At 36.7% G+C, this 22,361-nt stretch overlaps 2 protein-coding genes across 2 annotated transcripts in view; both read left to right on the forward strand.

The window, feature by feature from the left end:
* The window catches only part of LOC109851520 (dicarboxylate transporter 1, chloroplastic), a 7,798-nt gene extending 482 nt beyond the window's left edge, over positions 1–7,316 (forward strand). The window contains exons 1-3 of the mRNA XM_020421702.1: positions 1–246; positions 4,647–4,868; positions 6,701–7,316. The exon at positions 1–246 is cut by the window's left edge and continues 482 nt beyond it. Coding sequence (XP_020277291.1) covers positions 1–246; positions 4,647–4,868; positions 6,701–7,063 — 831 coding nt within the window. The 3' untranslated portion in view covers positions 7,064–7,316. The remainder of the gene's footprint in view (positions 247–4,646; positions 4,869–6,700) is intronic.
* LOC109822329 (protein DETOXIFICATION 42-like) lies at positions 17,664–22,039 on the forward strand. Its single transcript, XM_020388512.1, has 13 exons — positions 17,664–17,737; positions 18,017–18,264; positions 18,360–18,481; positions 19,090–19,299; positions 19,416–19,615; positions 19,790–19,925; positions 20,133–20,229; positions 20,345–20,445; positions 21,086–21,177; positions 21,379–21,495; positions 21,584–21,679; positions 21,765–21,886; positions 21,966–22,039. Exons 2-13 carry the CDS (start codon positions 18,098–18,100, stop codon positions 22,006–22,008), a joined length of 1,503 nt encoding a protein of 500 aa, XP_020244101.1. The 5' UTR covers positions 17,664–17,737; positions 18,017–18,097; the 3' UTR covers positions 22,009–22,039.

Below are 22,361 nucleotides of genomic sequence, written 5' to 3' on the forward strand. Positions count from 1 at the left end.
AACCCTCTGAGTGCGAATTTGACGCTAAATACGATTAAGCAGACAATCGGGTGGACGGATTGGGCGGTGGCGGCTATCGTGCCCGGAATTGTTTCACTGATTGTGGTGCCAGCGTTGTTGTATGTGATTTACCCGCCGACTGTGAAGAGCAGCCCTGATGCGCCAAAGCTGGCGAAGGAAAAGTTGCAGAAGATGGGGCCGATGACCAAGAATGAGATCATTATGTCTGGGACACTGCTGTTGACGGTAATTGATTCTTGCTCCTCTGTCACTATGAAGTGCTTTCATTTATATATCATCATTTCATTGAAACGTGGGTATTTTTGTAGTACTTGCTATCTTTATATCTCTGCGTCAACTTATTAGTTTAAGTGTCCAGTATTTCAAGCATCCATTATAAGACTTTTGTTGGACTATTAGAAAAAATTGCATTTGAATTGTACATAAACAACTGCCTTATTTTATCGTTTTAGGATGAAGCGCATCTCTTGATCTAGTCTTAGAAACTTTAACTTGTTTCCACAAGAACATAGACTCAATTTCTTACACTAGTTAATATGATAACATGAGAAATCTACCATCTATGATGAAGTGCTTATACTAACTATACAATTTTGTACTGTTTAGTTGAGGATTAGAAGGTTATGTTGGGGAAGAGATTGAGCCCAATTGGGAATTTATGAACATTGAACAGAGATTGATAATCCCATAAAAACCAAAAGCTTAAACTATTAGGTATAACCAACTTTCTATTCTTACTTTCTTAACTTCCCCAAAGTGAGATTATAGTTACGCATGAAATTCCCGACAATCTCCCTCTTCATATGTGAGAATTGCTCAATCATCCATATGAACCATGAGCCTACCATTGACGTTGTCATATCTCTACTAGCATCAACACCCGTAGGATATCCCGCTACCTATTAACTGAACCAGTCAATTATCACTCATACAAACGATCTCAAGCACTATCTATCATGGTGAGTTAATTCAACTTACTAGTTTAAGCGTTCAATATATCAAGCATCCATTATAGGACTTTTGTCAGAAGATTAAAAAAATTGCATTTGAATTGTATATAAACATGAAACAACTTAATTTTTTCTAAGGTTACAGAAAGCGCTAGGCGGCCTAGGCGTTAGACCCGACGCTTAGAGCCTAGGCATCTAGCCGGAAGCCTAGGCGTTTTCCTATTTTTTAGTTTTTAATTATAATCACTGGTAGTAAATGCCAATGTTATAGAAAGCTTAGGTGCTGGATTGACACTTAGGTAAATTTCTTGAGTTGTGGTAGAGGATGTTTTGTCCAAGGTCGAGAGAGGTAGATGAGGTGTTCATAGTTGGAGTTGAAGAAAGTTGGAGGATGTGGAGGCTGCAATGGAAGAAATCATGATCAATGCCTAAAGAGTGCAATCCATGTAGACATACCACGCTCTCCTAGGCGCTCCCAAAATATAGGTGGGCAACCTAGGTACCACCTAGGCGGCTAGATAGGCGGCCAAGCTACCGCGTAGGTTTAGGCGTACGCCTAGGTGACCTAGGTGGAGGATTTTTAAAACATTGATTTTTTTTCTAATATTGACTCAACTTCTTACGCTAGTTAACATGATAATATGAGAAGTCTACTATCCATGACAAAATGCTCAAGTTACCAGCTATACAATTTTGTATTGTTTAATTGATGATTAGAAGGTTATGGCAGGGGATATATTGAGTCCAATTGGGAATTTGTGGACATTGTATAGATATTGATTATCCAATTAAACTAAAATCTTAAATTATTAGGTATAATCTAACCTTCTATTTAACCTTACTTTCCTAACTTTTCAAAGTGCGACTATAGTTACACATGAAATTCCTGACAATCTCCCTCTTCATTTGTGAGATTGCTCAATCATCCATGTGAACCATAAGCCTTCCACTGATGCTATCATATCGCAACCAACATCAACACTTGCAGGATCTTCCACTACATGTGAACTGAACCAGTCAATTATCACTCATACGGACATTCTCAAGCACCATCTATCATTGTGAGTTAATCTAACCTTTGGTGTAATCCACTTACCATGCAACAAAGTGATTATTCACCTCCTTAGTCCCCATGTAGGCTAACTAGATCTTAGTCCATCTGACTTGGCTACACTAAAAAACAACATGGAATGCTAACCATCCTAGAATCTTTCACCATTTGGGAACTAGTAGAATAACCTGATCTCGGTCATTCTTTCACCTTCGAGGTTCACCTTGAACTCATTCTTTATTGGGCCACAACTTACGCTCTGATACCATTTGTGAGGTGGGAGGGGGAGATTGAGCTAGATCGGAGTTATTATGCCTTAAATAGAGGTTGAAACTGGATTACTCAGATACGTCATCTGGGCTCCTGTATCCATGGCTGACAGTTTCTGTATCCGTGTCCATGTAACACTCCTTGGACACTAGTTGTTGGTGAACTGATTGGACCAATGATGTCCATTCCTTTGGTCTCGCACAACCATGAGGAGACAGTTGGATAAACTAGCTCTGGAGTTTGGTGTATGAAATCTGTGGATTAACACGCTTTACATTGTTTGGCATAAGCTATAAATTCAGGTAACATCATCAGCTAGTAATAGCGAAGGTAATAGAGTCTGTCTCGAAGCTTTAGCTTTGGACTAGCTTCACGAGCTCTACAAGTGTCATCATGGGTTTCAAGCAAAGCGAGTATAGCTAGTTCTGGAGCAGCCGATTCAGAATCCATTTGACTGATCAATTTGAGTGCTCATGATTATCAGTCTCAAGTCTCAACTATCGGTAGAAGAACACCATCGATTGTTGCTTAGTGGATGGTTCTAGCCTTTGTTCGGGTGTTGGTGATTCTACCCCTCAGATGGTTCCAACCACTAGTTCTCGCATTTTGATGCATGTCCATGATTCTACCCCTAGTTCTTAGGTTTCAGGGGTGTTTACAATTCTACCCTTAATTTCAACGTTTTGCTTGTTCAAGAGCTATTAGAGCATCTCCTATATAATGCTCAGAGTATCCTGCCAATTTTGGATGGTTTGCTTCCGGCATTCCAACTGTTAGAGCAACTCATCTATATCGATTATGCCGGTCTGATTACTACTCTCCAGCCTTGCTATCATTACCGGTCGCATCATCACTGGTCGCATCATCACCGTTACTAGCCATGTAGGTTTTAGCGTTCTTGAACGACTGGAACTCTTCGTGCGGGAGGCATATGCCGACTCCCTTACTCCTCCCCCCTCTCATCATCTGATGAGAAGATGTCTGGAGGAGAATGCATTTTGTCGTAGATAAAGTAGATGGCAGTCTTAGTGATATTTGGTCTGAGTTCTCCAGTGTGAAGGTTAGCATCAGAGCTGCAATAGGGAGGGTCGACCGACAATTGGGATCGTCTACCTTGTCTATGCCTACGCCTTAAGGTTGGTGGTGTTTCCCCTTGTGGACTTGTTTTCACGACTCATCATATTGATAGAAGAAAACATAAGTTCATCATCCTTAGCGGACTTTCTCTTGCTGGACTGCCTTTTCTTTTGGGGAGGCGGAGTCATCCCCCAGTTAACTGGCTAAAGACCGAAATTCTTGATAGCTGCATGTTGGAATAACAACACGAACTGTCAGGGTACTCCTTGCATGATGGTAGGAAGTGCATCAGTGTGAGTGGCCAACTGTTATAATATGATAGTGGCAGTGATTGGGTGCAGTCAGAATCATGTAAATAGTATTAGCAGTGCTGCTGAAATGTGCTGGAAGTTTGGCGTTCAGATAGCCCCTCATATCAATGATGGGATTTGGCTCTACAATCCCCTATGAAATTGTTGGTTTTGTTCTCTTCATCCTTAACATTGTGTCGGTGATAACCTTGCGCAGGATGGGGAGTTAGCTTGTTGCGCGCAACTAACTTAGCCTTAGAGCAGGCTATCTTCTTGTTCAGTGCGAGGTTACCGTGCACCACTCATCGGCATTACCTCCCTACGGAGTTGCTTCTTCTGATATTTTGGGGACTATGTTTGAGGCCACATGTTTTGAGAGTGATATGGCCCTCTTGTATGTCACATATTTGGGGGGAATTAGAACTAACTCATGTGGGCTCCGAGGAATCTACTGGTCATGTTGAATGATCGTTTCACCCCTGTTGAGCTGATGTAGCACTGAGTTGATCATATGTGAAGGTTTGCATTTTTGACTGCCCACATTCAGTTAATAAGAAATTCATTAAGCTTAAGCTCCTTCCTTTTCTTTCTCACCATTCATTATAGCAGTCTTCTTACAAAATTTTCTTTGTTCTATGGGCCAAATGGTGTTTGTATTTTGTACTTTCAATATACATGGTTTGTTTTTGCTGGAGCATAGGCTCCATCTAATTATATATTTGAAGGGAAAAAACTAGCTTTGCTTAGAAGACTTTGTTCCCAGCTGTGATTTACTATATTTCATACATATTTGTATACTACTGCTGCTTACTAGTTAAGGATGATACTGTCCATCCTTAAGCAAGAAAGCTAGCTATTGAATCTCTTATATCTCTATATACAGGTGCAAATGGGTATAGGCAGTGAAAAGCATAACTCTATTTGAAAAAGCAGGTGTAATTATTAATATTTTGCTTACACAACCATGATAACTCTTGTTTGACACAGGTTGGCCTTTGGATATTTGGAGGAAAACTGGGTATTGATGCAGTGACAGCTGCAATTCTTGGATTATCCGTTCTTCTTATAACAGGGGTTGTGACATGGAAGGAGTGTTTAGCTGAATCAGTGGCTTGGGACACCCTTACCTGGTTTGCTGCTCTTATAGCAATGGCTGGATACCTTAACAAATATGGATTGATCTCTTGGTTTAGCCAGACTGTAGTTAAGGTACGAGTTCTTTTTCCATATTTTAATATTCTTGAAGTTTCTTCTTGCATGTAATACTTTTTTCTTGTATGATTGAAGAAAGCACCAAGTTTAGCATATTAGGATCTTAATTCTTGTTGCTTGTTATTGCCTGTAAGGTTGTTAGCTAGCACCGTGGCTTCTTACTTGATTCTCAAATGGTAGAATGGCCTCTTAACTAGCAAAATGGTTTCCCAATTATTTTTAAAATATAGTATTAATTTTAGTTTCCCAATTATTTTTAAAATATAGTATTAATTTTAGTTTGTCTCTAGTGCCTTATTGTTCTACGTCATTTGGAGCTACCATCCCTTTTACATTTCTCTTAATTGCTGATAACGTCTATATTGCTGCTTCTGAACTTTTAATTTTTTTACTTAGTTTCCGTCTCACATTTCTAAAACAAAATTTTCTTTTCTTTTAACTCGTTACTCTTCAGAAATTTTTTGCATACTATTCAGTTTCTGTTGGTTTAACTTTGTTTACATGTACGGTTTATCTCTTCTCTAAATCTAACTTATATGTTACTTTCTTACCTTAGTCATATAAGCTGTCTACACTAGTTGTTATATTGTCCATATCAATTTCTTATATTTTTTAGCTGTTATATCACCTGTATCAATTATTATGTACTTTTGTTTCTCAATGTCAACTATAATTTGCATTACTTGAAGTAAGTTAATTATTTCTAGTTTGATGTCACCTGTGAGATTTCAAGTTCTTTCCTTTGTTTACCTTGTTCATTCACTTCTCTCTGCTCTTTGTTGTGAGCAAATTTAAAAAATAAAAAGTTCTCACTGGTGAAATGGTGATTTCTCTTGCACATCTGGAAGGTCTCTCTAACAAGAAAATTTCCATGGAATTTAAACCTTTCTGCATTGTGCTCTGAGACGGTGCAGAGCTTTTGTTCCCAGGTTCAGTTGGAGAGCATGGGCTGGATTGATCAATAAGTCTTTAAAGAGAAAAAGTAGTTAAGCTAGGAAAGAGAGTAGCCATCAGCCATCAGATTGATTGAGTCCGGGATAGGACAATATCATTGATTGAGATCAAGAAAAGTAGCAAAGGGTTGGTGCTATGTGAGAAAGAGGATGGAGGAATTTTTGGGTTATGCAATTACTCGGATGACGATAGATATGATTACTAGTATGAAAGGGAATAAGCTAAAATATCTGGTGGAGAGTAACAGACCTCCTAGAGTAACACCAATCAAAGGACTTGCAATAAGTAGACTTCATATTTTTCGGGACGCATATATTTAGCAATAATTAAGCTTCATATTACCCGGATTAGGTTTTTGTTAAAGATTAGTACGAAACACGAGTAAGAAATACATTGACCTTGTTCTTCCCATTAATTAGATCCTCTCATTTCCCTCAACGAAATACAGCCAAAAGGAAATTTTGTGTAACAAGCATGTGCGAAAAATCTTTTTCGAAGTTAGAATTTTATGAACTTTCACAAAATAACTCTACCTGAAGCCACCGTAGTTTTTGGGTTGTCAAAAGCTTAGCAACCTCTGAAGGGAATTTCAACTAGAAATAGTTTCTGACTTGCAACTGAACATTGCGATATCCTAGAGTTTACTGCTTATGATACCTGGCAGTGCCTCTAGTCTGAAATCTTCAACTGTTACACCCATTGAGTAGACTTGATCATGTTTTCAAATTTCATGTTGAATACACATTTTTTGCACCTATCACCTGGTGAAATGATGGTTTAATTTTCGGAAACAGATTATTTTGTCAGGATGCACATTTATAGTTGTGATTTCTCTTCCGGTCTGATTTATTAGAAACTATGCCTTTTCCTTTCAGTTCGTTGGTGGCCTGGGTCTTTCATGGCAACTATCATTCGGCATCCTGGTGCTTCTCTACTTTTACTCCCATTATTTCTTTGCCAGTGGAGCTGCACATATTGGAGCCATGTTCACAGCTTTCTTATCAGTTGCCAGCGCATTGGGCACTCCTCCCCTCTTCGGGGCGATGGTCCTCTCCTTCCTCTCCAACCTCATGGGCGGCCTAACCCACTATGGTATCGGGTCTGCCCCCGTCTTTTACGGTGCTAATTACGTTCCATTGGCGAAATGGTGGGGTTATGGATTCCTCATCTCCGTCGTCAATATTATCATTTGGCTTGGCATTGGGGGTTTCTGGTGGAAGTTTATTGGCTTATGGTGAAGTGTTGCATGATTAAGTCCATCGTGCACTAATTTTTGCTTTGAGCTTAGTATACCCCATGTTTGTTGTTGGGGAGGCATTGAAATTTCAAAATCTGTTGTTGGATTTTTTGATAGAGATCAGGAAAGAGAGAACATAAGGGAAACTTTGTCCCAAGTTCTGAGATAATTTTCTGGATTTTGGTGTTTGTTGGGCTATGTTGCAATTATAGTCCTTAAAATTAAACCAATCACCATTGTGCTTCGTTTGGATACCATGTTGTTTTTTTATTGTGTTTTGTAAAAAAAACATCATGGTGTTGTGTTTTTCCCTTAAAATGTTTTCAAAACATAATGTTAAGTATTCTTGGTTAACACTAGTTTGACCCTATTACAACATTAGTATTAAACATATTATTAATATATTATATATTAATTATAATAAAATATATTATAAATAAAATGTTATAATATTTAGTTTGGATTATTATAATATTATAAGTATTAAATATTATGTAATATAATATTATATAATGTATTATAATATTACATTGTACTAGTTATATTATATTATAATTATTATTATATTATAATTATTACATATTTTATAATTATTAATTTATTATAATTTATTTATTAAAAAGGTAATAATATTATAGCGATTATACTATTGTGTAGTATATTATTATATTATTATTTATTATCAATAACTTTTTATTATTTTTATTAGTTTATTTATATTTTATTGTTATTTATTATTATATAATACATTATTAAAATATTAAATACTATTATTTAATATATTATTATATAAGATATTTTATTTATTATATTTTTATATTATTTAATAAATATTACTAATATATTAGATTAACTATAATTTAGTATAATATAATATAGTATAATGTAATAAGCATGTTGATAACAACTCTATATTAATTATATTTAATATATTATGTTAGATATTATATTAACACATTCTCAAACTCAAAACCAAAACACCGAACTTAAAACACCTAAAAGAGGTTTTGAAATAAGTGTTATGTTTTTAATTTGAAGATGATTTAGCTCAAAAAACATTATGGTTTTCAAAAGCATGGTGTTTTATTTTTAACAAAAACACCACGATACCCATGGTTTTTCTCACCGTTTTCGCGCAAGCTTTCTCTATCACAGGGCAACAAAAAGAAAGGTTAAAAAAATCCAAAACCTAGAGAAGGGTGTATTTTATTAGTAAACGTTACTAACAAAGCTTGAAATTCTTTTCCTCTGAAGGGCACTTTAGTTATTGACAAATTATATGAGAAGATGTCAAATGAGATAATTTTAAAATTCAAAAAGATATTGCGAAACACCCTAAAGTTTAGCGAGAGTCGTTAAATAAACAAACTTCAGGAGAGTTATGTGCAATACCCGACAAAGTTCAGGATAGTCACGTAAAACTTGCTCTTTTTTAACGGTGCAAATTACATGATTAAAAAAAAGTCTAGCTCTTTAAATAATGGCAATAGATCATGCGCCTGCATTTTGACAATCGTCGGGCTCCGTTAGTTGTGGAACTTCTATGTAGTTTCACCGGCTCAACCAACTACCGAGCAGAGGAATATGTGACGCCCCTGGTTTCACACATGACTGCAGTCCAAGGTGAACCCAGAGATGTCAAACCTACCATACACTCACACTGTACAACAACAAGTTTCACCAATCACATCAATATCCTCTAGTGGAATTAAAAATAAAGTGTAAGTACAAACAGACGAAAGAAAGAAAATAACTGCAATTGACATGATAAAAGAAAGAATGTATCATAAATAAATCATGCCTCAATGAACAAGTCTGGAATACATCTGTCATCATAAAATATATGAATGTATCATGACATAGATCAACTAATAATGTATCAAGGCTCACTGTCTTTACAAATGAGAAAAATAAAGAAAACTCTAATAACTGAATATAAGGCATGTCTACTGTGGAGTCTCATCTACTAGCTCATATGACGGCTACTATGCAAGCACTCCGTCATCATATGACTCTCCGACGTTCTGAACCGCCTGAAAGGAAAAAAAAACAACAAAAACGTCAGAGCGTTAAAACAAGATCACTTCCATCCGCCCCCGAGGGGAAGAGCTACTACATGTAATGGAGGCTCTATCTATTAAGCATAAACTACCTAATTTTTTTTCTGTATCTAATAGAATTAATACTTAGAAATCTACAACACGAGACGTAGTACGTCGAGCGAAGTAATCCAAACAATGAAACCCTCATGTATATACCATATGTTTCAAATAGTAGATAACCAAATATTAATCCCAAACTAGAACTGAAAGCAAGAAATACTGGAAAGTAAAGCATCATAACCAACGTCAGCATATGTATCTCATGTACTCGCATAACATAATATTTCGGTTATCAATTATCTCAACAATGAGTCATGTCTCATTTGGCATCCGCCAAATACTCGGCTATCAAGTTTTAAAAGTCATCACTTTCCTAAAATTCTTAACTAATCGCACCCCGTGCAAAAAACAACAAATAGGTATATCAACTTCTGCGCATGATAATGTGGAAACAAATAGGTATCTCAACCTCTGCGCATAACCATACGGAAACAAATAGGTATATCAACATCTGCGCACAACCATGCGGAAACAAATAGGTATATCAACCTCTGCGCACACTCATGCGGAAACAATAATATAGGTACATTGACCTCTGCGTACTCTAGTGCGGATACCATAATATAGGTACACCGACCTCTGCGCACACTCTAGTGTGGATACCATAATATAGGTTCACCAACCTCTACGTACACTCTAGTGCGAATACCATAATATAGGTTTAACAACCTCTGCGCACACTCTAGTGCGGATACCATAATATAGGTTCACAAACCTAAGCGCACATTAGTGCGGATACAAATCTCAAGGGAAAAGTATACTCGAAACAATACTTAACAAAATCCCACTCTAGGGTATCAACACGTGTACTACGACACTATTCATGTATAATTATGATCACATATGTACTATCATGTAACTCGAGCCTCGAGCTCGTATTTCAAATCAAAACAACACAATGTCAAGATGATCAGCCTTAGTAGTCGACTACTAAGCTTAGTAGTCGACTACACTGAGTCTACTCAGACTCTGTAAAACATGAATTAATATTAGTAATCGACTATACTGTACACTAGTCGACTACTCTGTAATCAGACAGATTCTGTAAAAACTAAACTGGACATTAGTAGTCGACTATTACTCTTAGTTGTCGACTACTAAACAGAAACATGCACAGCTCCGTGTACATACAATTCTTAGCAATCGTAGCGTGTAAATCATACTTTAATACATTGTAAAACTACTAATTACAAATCGAAAGAATCATCTCCATGATAATTTAAACCCTTAATCAAAAATTTAGGTTTAATCTTCTCATTTATCAAGAAATTAATATAAAACCTAATTTTTTATTTGGTCAACATGAAACATGCTTGCACATTAAACTCGAAACTTATATAAATTCGGTTGTTCATATTTATAGAACAATAAAATTCTAAACCTAGGGTTTTATCATACTTGATTAACATGTAAGCCCTTTATATCACAAGTTTTCACATTTCTATTATAAACAGCAAGATAAAACATTAGATCTAGCATTTTATTAAGATCTATCATCAAAAACCTCATTTTTAAGACACCAGGTTATAAATAAGCATGCAAAACATCGATTTAAACACTTTAAATCATTCATTAACTAAGGGTGCAGGTTTGGATGCAAGTGATCTTGCCCGAAACATCGTGTCGAGCCTATGGACACGCGTGCAAGATCCCTCCTCTGCCAAACGCATGCGATCTCGCCCTCCGCTCAACGATTCGCCTCGAATCTCCTTGAGGAAAACCAAGAACAAGCTCTAGGGTTTGAGGGGAGATGATGACTGTGTTCTTTCATGAAATATCTCAGAAATTGGGTTTAAAACACACTTATATAGTTAGGTTATCAATTGGGCTCGAAGAAAAACGAATTCGACCTGAAATCTGTAACCTGTCAGCCCAGGAAAATTCCCGATAGTCGACTACTCTGAGTAGTAGTCGACTACTAAAAGTTTCTGAAAAATTGTATTCAGTGTTTTGGTTATAACTTTCACATATGACCTCAGAATGAGGTGATATGTGCATACCACCTCATTTTTTATTTATCACATAATAAAAAATGATCTGTGCATTTGCACTCATACATTCACACATATACATTGAATTGATCTCATGTCAATTCCTAGCATAATCAAACATCAAAATATGTTATTTATCATATATAACATATTCATTTTTTATTTATCACATAATATTCAAATTTTCGGGGTTTTACAGAATACCACTCACTCCGACGCTGCCCCGGTGTATAATACCAAAGAAAGGGTCAACTTTTGTGTTCTTAAGACCCGTCGGCTCAATAAATACCACCCTCTAAGAACACGTACTCCCGCTCTCTTTCTACACTAACAACAGTAGAAGAAAATTCTATCAGCACGTGTGTGCTCAATCATTTCCCCTCATCCATCACACAGCTAATAAACTACTACTAGGTTTTAACGCAATACTACTAGTAGAAGAAGTGCGCGCGCCAAATTAACTAATAAAACCGCGCCTCAAACTACTTTCCCCTCTCCGGTACGTAGAAAGTGCGCGCGCTAAATTAACTAATAAAACCGTGTCCGATCACTCACTCAAAGCGCAGGCCACACGCTCCCGCGCGCCTTAAACTACTCCCGTAAAGGTTAATAATTCCTCGTCACGCTATCCAAATTGGGGTGACCGAACCCATGGCTACTCATGAAACTATAGCTAGCACACGAATAAGGTCATGCATCACCCCCAATTAATCTTGTCACCAAGTGGATCGAGTGAGCTCTGAAAAAAGTGCATGTGCCCACCATCTCCCTCCACCACTACTCGAAAAAAAAAAAAAAAAAAAAAAAAAAATTCCCCCGCTAATATATATATCCAAAAATTATCATATCCGTACTAAGAGGCAATACATATATGCTCCTTTCTTTCAAAGCGCACTGGTGAGCCACAAAATTTGAGAACCAGGATAAGACGTCCTCGCTATCTCTATTAGTAAGTGGTGATGCAAGTGATCGGATTAGTTATTCCTCAATCGGTGTCTTAGCCGGGATGGTGCTCCTCGATGACGTGTCTAATCCCGATTTGCGGGTGCTAACCGAGGAGGGTCTGCGTAGCGAGGGCCGAGGTTTATGTGCTAATTGCGCACTGACAAGTCAGCGACAAATTAAGGCGAGCCGAGTTATTCGGCACCCAGAATGAGTTATAGATTACCCCGCTCGGGAATTTAGATGGGCTTGCAGCCACAAAGAAGGCGAGTGGGCCCGTTTGTTTGCTCGTTGGGATCCTACGCAGCCCAAGCATGCAGAATAAAGCGAACGTGGGTTTTTTTAGCACTTCCAATTTTTGGCCCATGACCGCCTCTCGTGAGCAGAACTCTCTCTTGTGTATCTCCCTTATTATAAATACGTGTGGCATGCGTGTACATTGCAATAGGAAGAAGAGAGAGAGAGAGAGAGAGAGAGAGAGAGAAACTCGCAAGTGCATTCAAGGAGCTCAAATCTTTTGAGATTGGAGAGCTCAACTTGGGAAGGTTGCAACTAAGGTAAGTGTAGCTATTTTGTCCTTCTATTTTCATTTGTACGTGTAGTGTGTGTGATTTTGGGAGCAATGTAATAATTAATGCTACGAGACTTGTGTGAACTAGAATTTTATTAATTAGTGAAAATTCAATGGCTAATGGATTTAATAGGATTTAGTAAGAAGTTTAGATGATCTTAGGAGGACATTAATTGCAAAAGAAATGAGGGATTGGTAATACATTAATTAACTGGGATTAAAATGACGGTGATTAGTTATTGGTTGTTTAAAGTGGGGGAAAATACGATGAGGTGAGAGCAAAAGATTGCAACAAATTTTAGATGCGTCATGAGATCGATAATAATGCGTTATTACTTTCGAATGAAACGTTTTTAGTACTTTTTTTTAAGGGGCTGTTTGGTTCGTTTTTTAACTCGGTGGAAAAGTTTTACACCGCTTCCACATCAGATTTTTCGTGCCCACGTAGGATATAAGCTTTCCGTCGGTTTTTTTTCTCATTTTTGGTTCGCTAGGGTTGAAGAAGAGAAACTCGGTGAAATCCGCCGTCACATCAGATTTTTTTCTCTCCCCCAATTCCTTTCTCAATCTCGTGAAATCGACGAAAACTGCAGCCACGTCAGCTTTTTGCCATATAAACAAAAGGTTTCCCTTTTTTTCCATGCGAACCAAACACAAGAAAAATAAATACATCGGCTTCCCACCATTTTTTTTGTGTGAACCAAAGCGAAACAATCTATTTTTTAAAAAAATTTGAAAAACTCAAAACTTGTGTTTTTGTACATAGAAATGCATTTCCCTATATCTAGGAAACGAACCAAACAGCCCCTTAGAAGAAAGTAAATGAGAGCTCCAATATCTCTATAATTTATAGTGCCTAGCTTGAAGTCTCTATCATTGCATTAAAATTCCGAAGGTAGTGGCACCAAAATTTCACTCTCCGAGAGATTGAAGGCCCTTATCATACGCTGAAATATGAACTATAGAGTGGTATTTCTCAATCTATTTTATAAATTCGTGGCCAACAAGATTGTAGAGAAGAATAATACAATAAGAATCACACATTAATATTGAAAAAATAGATTAAGAATCACACATTAATTTCAATATCACACATTAATGAATAGCTTAAGAATCACATATTAATATTGAAATTAATGAATTCAAATTTCAGCCTATGAAAAGATTTGGAAGAAAAAAAAGTATCTCGACTAGACATAGCGGCTTGACTTGTGAACTTGCTGTTATGTTTCCCCTTTTTTGGGTATTCACATTATTTTTCTCTACATATGTTTCCTAGAAAATTTTCCAGCTAGGATGTAAAAAATATTAAATACCTAATCTTAGTGAAAGTGTATCTTTATTTGCATCATTTGGTGGGATAATCATCTCAGACAAAAAATCCTTCCCGGATACATCTTCCTTTTTGCCAAAGATAACTCTTGACGTAAAGATATCTACTTTTTAGGGGACATTTTGTCACTCACGAACCATTATAAAGAGGACCATGTTAATGGTATCAATACAATGAATAAAAGATTTTCCAAAAGATAATAATGAAATTAGACTATACTTTCGTAGGTAAGATTTGGTCCTAAACAAGCTTCCTTAGTAAACCAAAGATGAGTTTAACCTTGTGGGAGGCACTTACGGTCTTGGGTTCGATTTCGGACAGGGATTAAAAAAACACGCACACTTTGGCGGGCGCTTTTTAGTAACAAACAAATAACTCCCACTATTTCTTTTTTTTTCCAAAAACGGAGTAGTTTGGTCAATGACGTAGCGCGGAAGTGATAGCCTCGGAATCCACTAAGGACGTTCTTTGAATCCACAAAGAATAATCTTCGAATCCACGAAGAACTTCGAATCTATGAAAAAAATATTAAAAAGAGAAATTTTATTGATCAAAAGTTATTATTCTCCTTTGGGGTTACATGACTCTTCTTAAATAGAAAAATAAATAAGACTACTAGTAATTAAGGCTAGAATTACAAGGAAATAGAAAGTATCAAATTCTATCCTAAAAAGACTATCTATAATAGAGGAAACAAATCATTAATCAAAATTGAATTTATTTCCTAATCTAATTTGACTATAAAATTGAATTTATTTCCTAATCTAAATAGACTCCAACTTTATTACTAAAAATAAACTAAAAGCTAATTATTTTCGGATTTTAGCCAAAACCGGGTATTACTAAAGAGATTTTAAAAATCTGACAATCTAGTTGGCTCCATCTCGTCGAGATAGGCGATTTACATATATAATACGTTAGAATCCGCCTTCTGGGTTGGAAGATATGATCATTTCTTTGCGGAGGTCAATAATACGTATAAATCTGCATTTAGCTCGTGATTGTCTGCATCCCCCATGAAATTGTCAGTTAAGCGTCCTACATCAGTCAAAAAGCAAGCGCTTTACAAAGAAAGAACTACGGCTACGTAACTATTTTGATAGTGCGTGCATATAACTATGTGTTTCTTTCAACATTTGAACTCTTCCATCAGTGTAGAAAGGATCCTAGTTTGGGGAAATTAAACAACATTTAATTAAGCTCTAAAATTCTTGTGTAGTGGACACTTTTAACACTATGTTATAGCGACATGTACTTTTGGTTTCTCTCCTTAATTAGCCAACCTTACTCGCCTAATTATGAGTTATATATCCACCTCATTAATTTGTAAAAACTATGATGTCTAATCTGGTAAAAGTATTCCGTACTAATTATCTGGACTTTTATGTCTACAGAATTGAGATGTTTATCCATTTATGTGTGGGCTAAATACTCATATTGGTATTTTAATTCAACCTCATTTGCCAACAAGGTATTTTATTTAGGAAATTCGGCGATAAGACATTTTAATTGAATAAAATTACCATTTAGGTCCTTTTTCTCGTCGGCGGCCACTTTTCCGGCGAGAACTCATCACGTGCGTTGCACGTGGGGGCTTAATCTATGTTTAAGATGCTGATGTGGCTCTGTTTTCTGACGTGGCAGGGAGAATAACCCTCTAAAAACCAATTCCCACCCAAAATAGGACATATTTCCCCTTTCGTTTTCAGAATTTGAGCGCGAGAGAGAGGGAGAAATAGAGAGTGAGCCATCATCGTTGAGGCAGTTGAAGGCGATAGATTGCAGAGATTTCAACTGATGGTGTTCCTCGGTGCATGCATTAGGTGATTTGCGAAGGACGACGACTTGGTATGGGTTGACAGGAATGCGAAGGTTTGATGCCGATCCCAATTTTCCACTCACCCTGCTTGCTTCCTCGTTCCACCTTCTAATACCTGCCAAAGAATTCAAACCATGATTATTACTTACATGCGATCCCAATTTTCACTCACCCTGCTTGCTTTAGAACGAGAGCTTGAATGAGAGCTTGAACTTGATGCCGATGACATAGTTTCTTCTCTTCCAATGACCCGATGTCATAAACCCTAATTCCCAATTTTCCCCAATTCGATCCCTCTTTTATTCTCCCTGCCACGTCAGAAAACAGAGCCACATCAGCATCTTAAACACAGATTAAGCCCCCACGTGCAACGCACGTGATGAGTTCTCGCCGGAAAAGTGGCCGCCGACAAGAAAAAAGATCTAAATGGTAATTTTATTCAATTAAAATGTCTTATCGCCGAATTTCCTAATTAAAATACTTTGTTGGCAAATAGGGTTGAATTAAAATACCAATATGGATATTTAGCCTTTATGTGTGTATCAATTAGGGGTGGAAGTGAACCAAATAATTAACAAATAGTTCGATAATTATTCGAGTAACTATTCGGTCATATTCGATTCGGTAGTTCATTTACCACTAAACAAATATTTTTTAGTATTCGAGTTTACTAACAAATAGAATTTAACCAGATGTATATTCGATTCGTTTGTCTATCAAATATTCGTTTAAAATTTGATCACTTATTATTTGTATTATTTCACATATGATGTCATATTTTTAACCTATTTACCATTTATACTAAAGTTTTATGTACTGATTTTAAGACTTAAACTAATCTTAAATTTATTTTCTAATGAAAATTTTGATTTAAATATACATACATTACTTATTATAAAGGAATATTTTTTATTTATGAATTTAAATATCATTTGAAAATCAAATTCTTTAGCGGAATAAATATACTTTGATATTCGAAAAGTATTCGTGAATATTCATGAATATTTATCAAATACCAAGTATTCGAGTTCGAATTCGAAAAACTCCATACATGAATATTAGAGTCTGCATTCGAATTCGATAATTTTAAACAAATACAAATACGAACACTTTAGTATTCGATTCGATTCGATCATTTACCACCCCTAGTATCAATCACGTGTAACCCTGCAGTAAACTCTTTTGTTCTCAGTAACTTAATTAATTGCACTCGAACATGGCGAAGAGAAATTGATTGGTCGGTTCACTTTGATGATTGAGAAAAGGTATATATAATTAAATTACACGAACTTAGGTTAATTAGAAAATCGTTTACCAACTCATCATGCATAATTAACTAATAAAACTTCCAATTATTCACTCTTTCACCCTTCATCACAAGTTCCTTGAAGAAGATATTTATCTATATACCGTGCATGGCCAAAAACCACAAGTACCTATTTCTGGAAACCATAGAAAATGTGGTAGTTTTAAAGGTAAAAAAAAAAAAACCTAGCTATAATTCTAGTCACCTACAGTTAGGTAGAAAAGCTAAAAAGATATTTTAATAATTCACCAATCAAGGAAACATATTAATTAGAAGTCCTCAAAAGAGAGGGAGACGGAAGAGAACAAAGCGTGGGCAGTCGGTCTTCCTGTGGGAGGCACGTGTCCCTTACGTTACCGCAACAATGAGTCCGAGCGCGTGCAAAACCCCCTGCCCTGATAATAAGACAAATACAATAGGACATTTGCGTGGGCCCCCCCACCCCCACCTCCCTCCTATAAAGAGGAGGACCTTCTCTTTTTTGCTCCACTCCGGTCCTCGGTGCAAAGAAATTGTGGATGCTACACCTTGACACACTAATTAAATTGGGGGTACATTCTTCATCTTTTTCTCCCCTCCCTGAAATTTCCTCACTTTATTTCCTTTCTAATTGATTAAATAGGTTGATATCTACGTGGATCGATCATGGCCAAAAAAATATCAACTTATGATTCTAAATTCATGCGATTTTACTGATGTCTCGATGTACCTAAACTTAAATTGGTAACAAAGTAATGTAGCTAGCCTTTTCATAAGTATATACGTATGTATCGTATGGGTTCAATGTACATACAATTACACCTACGATGACGTATGTTTGAGTTCTACAGGAGTGGCGACTCTATCTGTTTCGTGACGATTTACATAAGCTCAGTGCTCCAACTTTGGTATCAACTTGAGGCTCACAGCTTATGGACATGAAGTCCGATACACCCGCGAAGGAGAATGCAGTTGCGAAAGTTGCTCCTGAGGAAAATGACGCGGTGAAAACCACAGAGGAGGATGCTCGATCTGCGTCGACGGAACCCCAGCTGAGGAAGAGAAAGACGGGCCTTCACATATTTTTCATGGACATAAGGTACCGTAAATACGTAGCGTTACCGCGGTATCAGACTTTTTCGGGGGAATGTTATAGCTGACATTCTGAGTGCAAAATTAAATTAAACGTAACAGGAGCGTGTACAAGTTGGATGAACTAGGATCAGAGATCGCAACGATAGCGATTCCGGCGGCGCTTGCTTTGGCAGCTGATCCTCTTGCGTCTCTGGTAGACACTGCTTTCATTGGCCAAATAGGTTTGTTTTGTTTTTACATTTCTTTTCCTCTCTTTTCCAGTTGATACATTGGCGTGTTTGCTTCCTCTTCAGCATATGGTCATTTCAGGCCTTTGTAAGAGCAGCTCTTACTTAATGTTATATTTATTATGGTAATCTTTAGATCACTAGAAGCACAGACTGTATTTTTTTTTTTTTTTTTTTTTTTTTTTTTTTTTTTTTTTTTTTTTTTTTTTTTTTTTTTTGCTCTGCTAATAGGTGCTTTTCTGTACTTAGGATGAGACCGTCCGTTATCAAAATGTATGTATGTACCTGTTACTAAACACCTATCTACTTCTGGTTAGAACTTTCCTTATTTCCTTTTCATGTTACAATATAAAAGCCTCAAAACTTTTTCGCTTGATTGATTTTCTTTCACCTGTGGAGCACAAACCATCATTTACATGTATGTATCGATTACGAGATACTACTTGGATTAGAATTTTCTATACATAGGCCCCAACCTTATTATTCCGTTGCTTTAATTTCCCTTCTTCTTCTTTTTTTTTCGTCCATATGTTTATATGTTGATGTTCCAAACATGCCATACTGAAAAAAGTTACACACAAACTATCGTCTGAAACTTCTAGGTTCGGTGGAGCTGGCAGCAGTAGGAGTCTCTATTGCTCTATTTAATCAAGTTGCCAAGGTTGCAATCTACCCTCTAGTTAGCGTTACGACATCTTTTGTAGCAGAAGAAGATGCTACTTGCAGTCAGATCACTGAAGAGCGAAAAAACGCAGATGTAGAAAAGGCGACTACCGTAAATAACGATAACGAAGAACCAACTTCTTGTAATGGTATGCGTACGCCATAACTTGAAACATCAAGTTCATTTCTCTTTTTTTTTTCTCCCTGAATTCATAAAGATTTATTGACTATGACATCGCTAATACTTTCTTCGATCTGTAATCAGTTTCAGACTCCAGAAAAGCAGGGTATAGCATTTCTTGTGTAGCTAACAAATTTACAAATCCGTTTCGATCTGGGAGTAAGCGTAAGTATATACCATCGGTATCTTCAGCATTGATCGTCGGTGCACTGCTTGGATTTGTTCAGACTATTCTACTTACATTTGGGGCAAAACCTTTGTTAAACATCATGGGTGTAAAATCTGTGAGTACATTTTTCTGACTTTTACCATGACATTATTTCATCGTTGTGTTGATATAATGTATGCACATTTCATATATTGATATTTATGCTAACTTGTTATACCTTTTTATCTAAACAGATAGAGGTATAATAGAGTTCATGATATAATTAATAGTTTATCCTTTGGTGTGATAGGATTCCCCAATGCTAGCCCCAGCATATCGATATTTGACATTGAGATCACTTGGTGCTCCTGCTGTTCTCTTATCATTAGCTATGCAAGGAGTTTTCCGAGGCTTTAAAGACACAAAAACTCCTTTATTTGCAACAGGCATGTAGATTGAATCATATTCATCAAATAATTTAGTTTATCAAGGCGTGATTAATTGATTTTCGCCGCATGGTGAATTCTGCTCCATTTTGCAATAAATACGAGTTCTAAACATTTGTTTTATCCGATTGTACCTGTCAAATGTAATTATCATGTTCTCCGCCTCAATTCGAATCCGAATCCTAATGGATTCCTCTAACAATGTAGTTATTGGAGATGTAACCAACATCATTTTGGATCCAATTCTGATATTTTCTCTTCGTATGGGTGTCACCGGTGCTGCCATTGCGCATGTGGTTTCTCAGTAAGTTCTAACTTTTTTTGTTCACTACCATATTTGGTATCAAAAGAAGTTCATGTTGCCTTGAAAAGTTTTGTTTATTTGGTTCGTGCGCGTCGCCTGATTTGTAATTTTGCAGGTACCTTATAACATCGATACTCTTCTTTCGATTAGTGAAACAGATTGATGTCGTCCCACCTAGCATCAAAGCTCTTAACCTACGCCGGTTTCTTAGATGTGGTAGGATTTCGAATTTGTGCAATGCCCTTTGATATTTTGCCATTTTGGTAGGGTTAACTTGACAAGATTCCCTGTAGTTCGATAGTTGCATATAGACTCCCTGGGTTAACATTTTTCTTGCTCCATCACCCTCACACTCGCTAATTTCACCCTTGGGCGTATCTGCCAAAAATGTACACCAAGGCTAAAAGAGTCCAAACAAATAATCCAGGAGGTCTATCTGCAATAATGAAACTACAGGGTCGTAAGTTAAAAACAGCGATACTACAGGGGGTCTATCTTCAACTAACCTTTTTCAGTTAACATGTCATGTTTGTTTATTCCTTCTTCTTATTTATATATATATATATATATATATATATATATATATATATATATTCTTGCTGATGGGCTCGCGGTCGCTGGACAGGTAATTTCTATTTTCTTTCCCATTAATATAAAATTTTATTTTCAGGAATATGGAAGCAGCCAATAAACACTTATAAGAGAACATTACCAAACTCTGATGAACTAACGGTTTGTGTATTTTCCTGAAAGTATAATCGATAATGTGGAATATTTCTTGCGCGACATTTTGAAGTTGTGCTTCCTATTTTTTAGTACGTGAGTACATTACCTATTCGTTTCGTTACATCTCAAGTTTCGTTATGTTTATTTCAGGCTATACTTGCTAGTGCATTTGCTAGAGGAGATCAGCGTAAAATTCTGGCTTCTGCTGCCCGCGTCCTTCAGGTGTCGCCTCCTTCAACTTAGAACTACTACATCTATCCTTTTCTTTGTAAAGTTAAAATGTGGACTGACGTCGTCATGGGATATCTGCAAAGCGCAGAAACTTATTGGAGTGTTCTTTATTTAGGGTTTACTGCAAAACGCTGAAAGTGATTGGTGGTTTGTTGTAATAAACCGTATTAAATGTCTTGTGTTATTTTGCAGTTGAGCATAGTTCTTGGGGTGGTGCTCGCTCTTGCGCTTGGACTTGGAATGCAGTTTGGATCAAGAATATTCACAAAGGATGTCAATGTGTTAAAGATAGTACATAGAGGATTACCGGTACATTTCCATATTATCATAATAAAAATATAATAAAATGACAATTACAGATTGCAGTAAGATTCAATTCTAAACTATTGCTCTTCAGTTTGTAGCTGCAACTCAACCGATCAATTCTCTGGCATTTGTTTTCGATGGTGTCAACTTTGGAGCATCAGATTACACCTTTGCAGCATATTCTATGGCAAGCAGTTTATTTACCCCTCTTAAAATTGAAAATACATGACCTGTTGTCATGAAACCTTATATATCTACCCTAATATTCTCAGGTTGCCGTTGCTTCCATTAGCATCCCATGCTTGATTTTTCTCTCCTCAAGCCATGGATTTTTGGGAATTTGGACTGCATTGACGATCTACATGACCCTTCGGACCTTGGCCAGTATTTGGAGGTAGATTTGCTAATAACAACGTGTCGGTTATCATGAAAATTTTACAGTCTCCTCATTGTTTCTGTATTCTTATTTTCAGGATGGGGGCGGCGAGGGGGCCATGGACCTTCATTCGAAAGTAGACGTTAACAACAAGAATAATATGAATAANGTAATGAACTTGTTAATGGCAGCATTTATCATATATGTGTTGTACTTGTACATGCTAGTTACAGACAAGTTGGCTTGAGAGAAATGATAATCAAAAGGAGGCAAAAAAATGTGATCGGCTAACTGCTTTAATGTGAACTTGAGATTGCTTGGATTGTCTAAGATATGTGATATTTTCACGTAAACTCAGAGTTTTAACTTGAAGACAAGTCCTAATGGAAGAGGGGGAAAAAGAAGAAAAAAAAATTAGTGCGGCGAAGAGGACAAAGAAGGAAGATGATTCAAATACTTCTTTGGTGGTGCTTAGTTTCAATTTTGGAGGGAA

The sequence above is a fragment of the Asparagus officinalis genome, chromosome 8 (assembly GCF_001876935.1).
Source record: "Asparagus officinalis chromosome 8, Aspof.V1, whole genome shotgun sequence".
Lineage (NCBI taxonomy): Eukaryota > Viridiplantae > Streptophyta > Magnoliopsida > Asparagales > Asparagaceae > Asparagus > Asparagus officinalis.

Excerpts from the sequence above, each read along its gene's own strand:
- LOC109822329 (XM_020388512.1), top strand. The coding sequence starts at position 18,098 with ATGGACATGAAGTCCGATACACCCGCGAAGGAGAATGCAGTTGCGAAA. Across the intron at positions 19,616-19,789 it reads ACATCATGGGTGTAAAATCT|GATTCCCCAATGCTAGCCCC; the intron begins GTGAGTACATTT and ends TTGGTGTGATAG. Across the intron at positions 20,230-20,344 it reads ATTGCGCATGTGGTTTCTCA|GTACCTTATAACATCGATAC; the intron begins GTAAGTTCTAAC and ends GTAATTTTGCAG.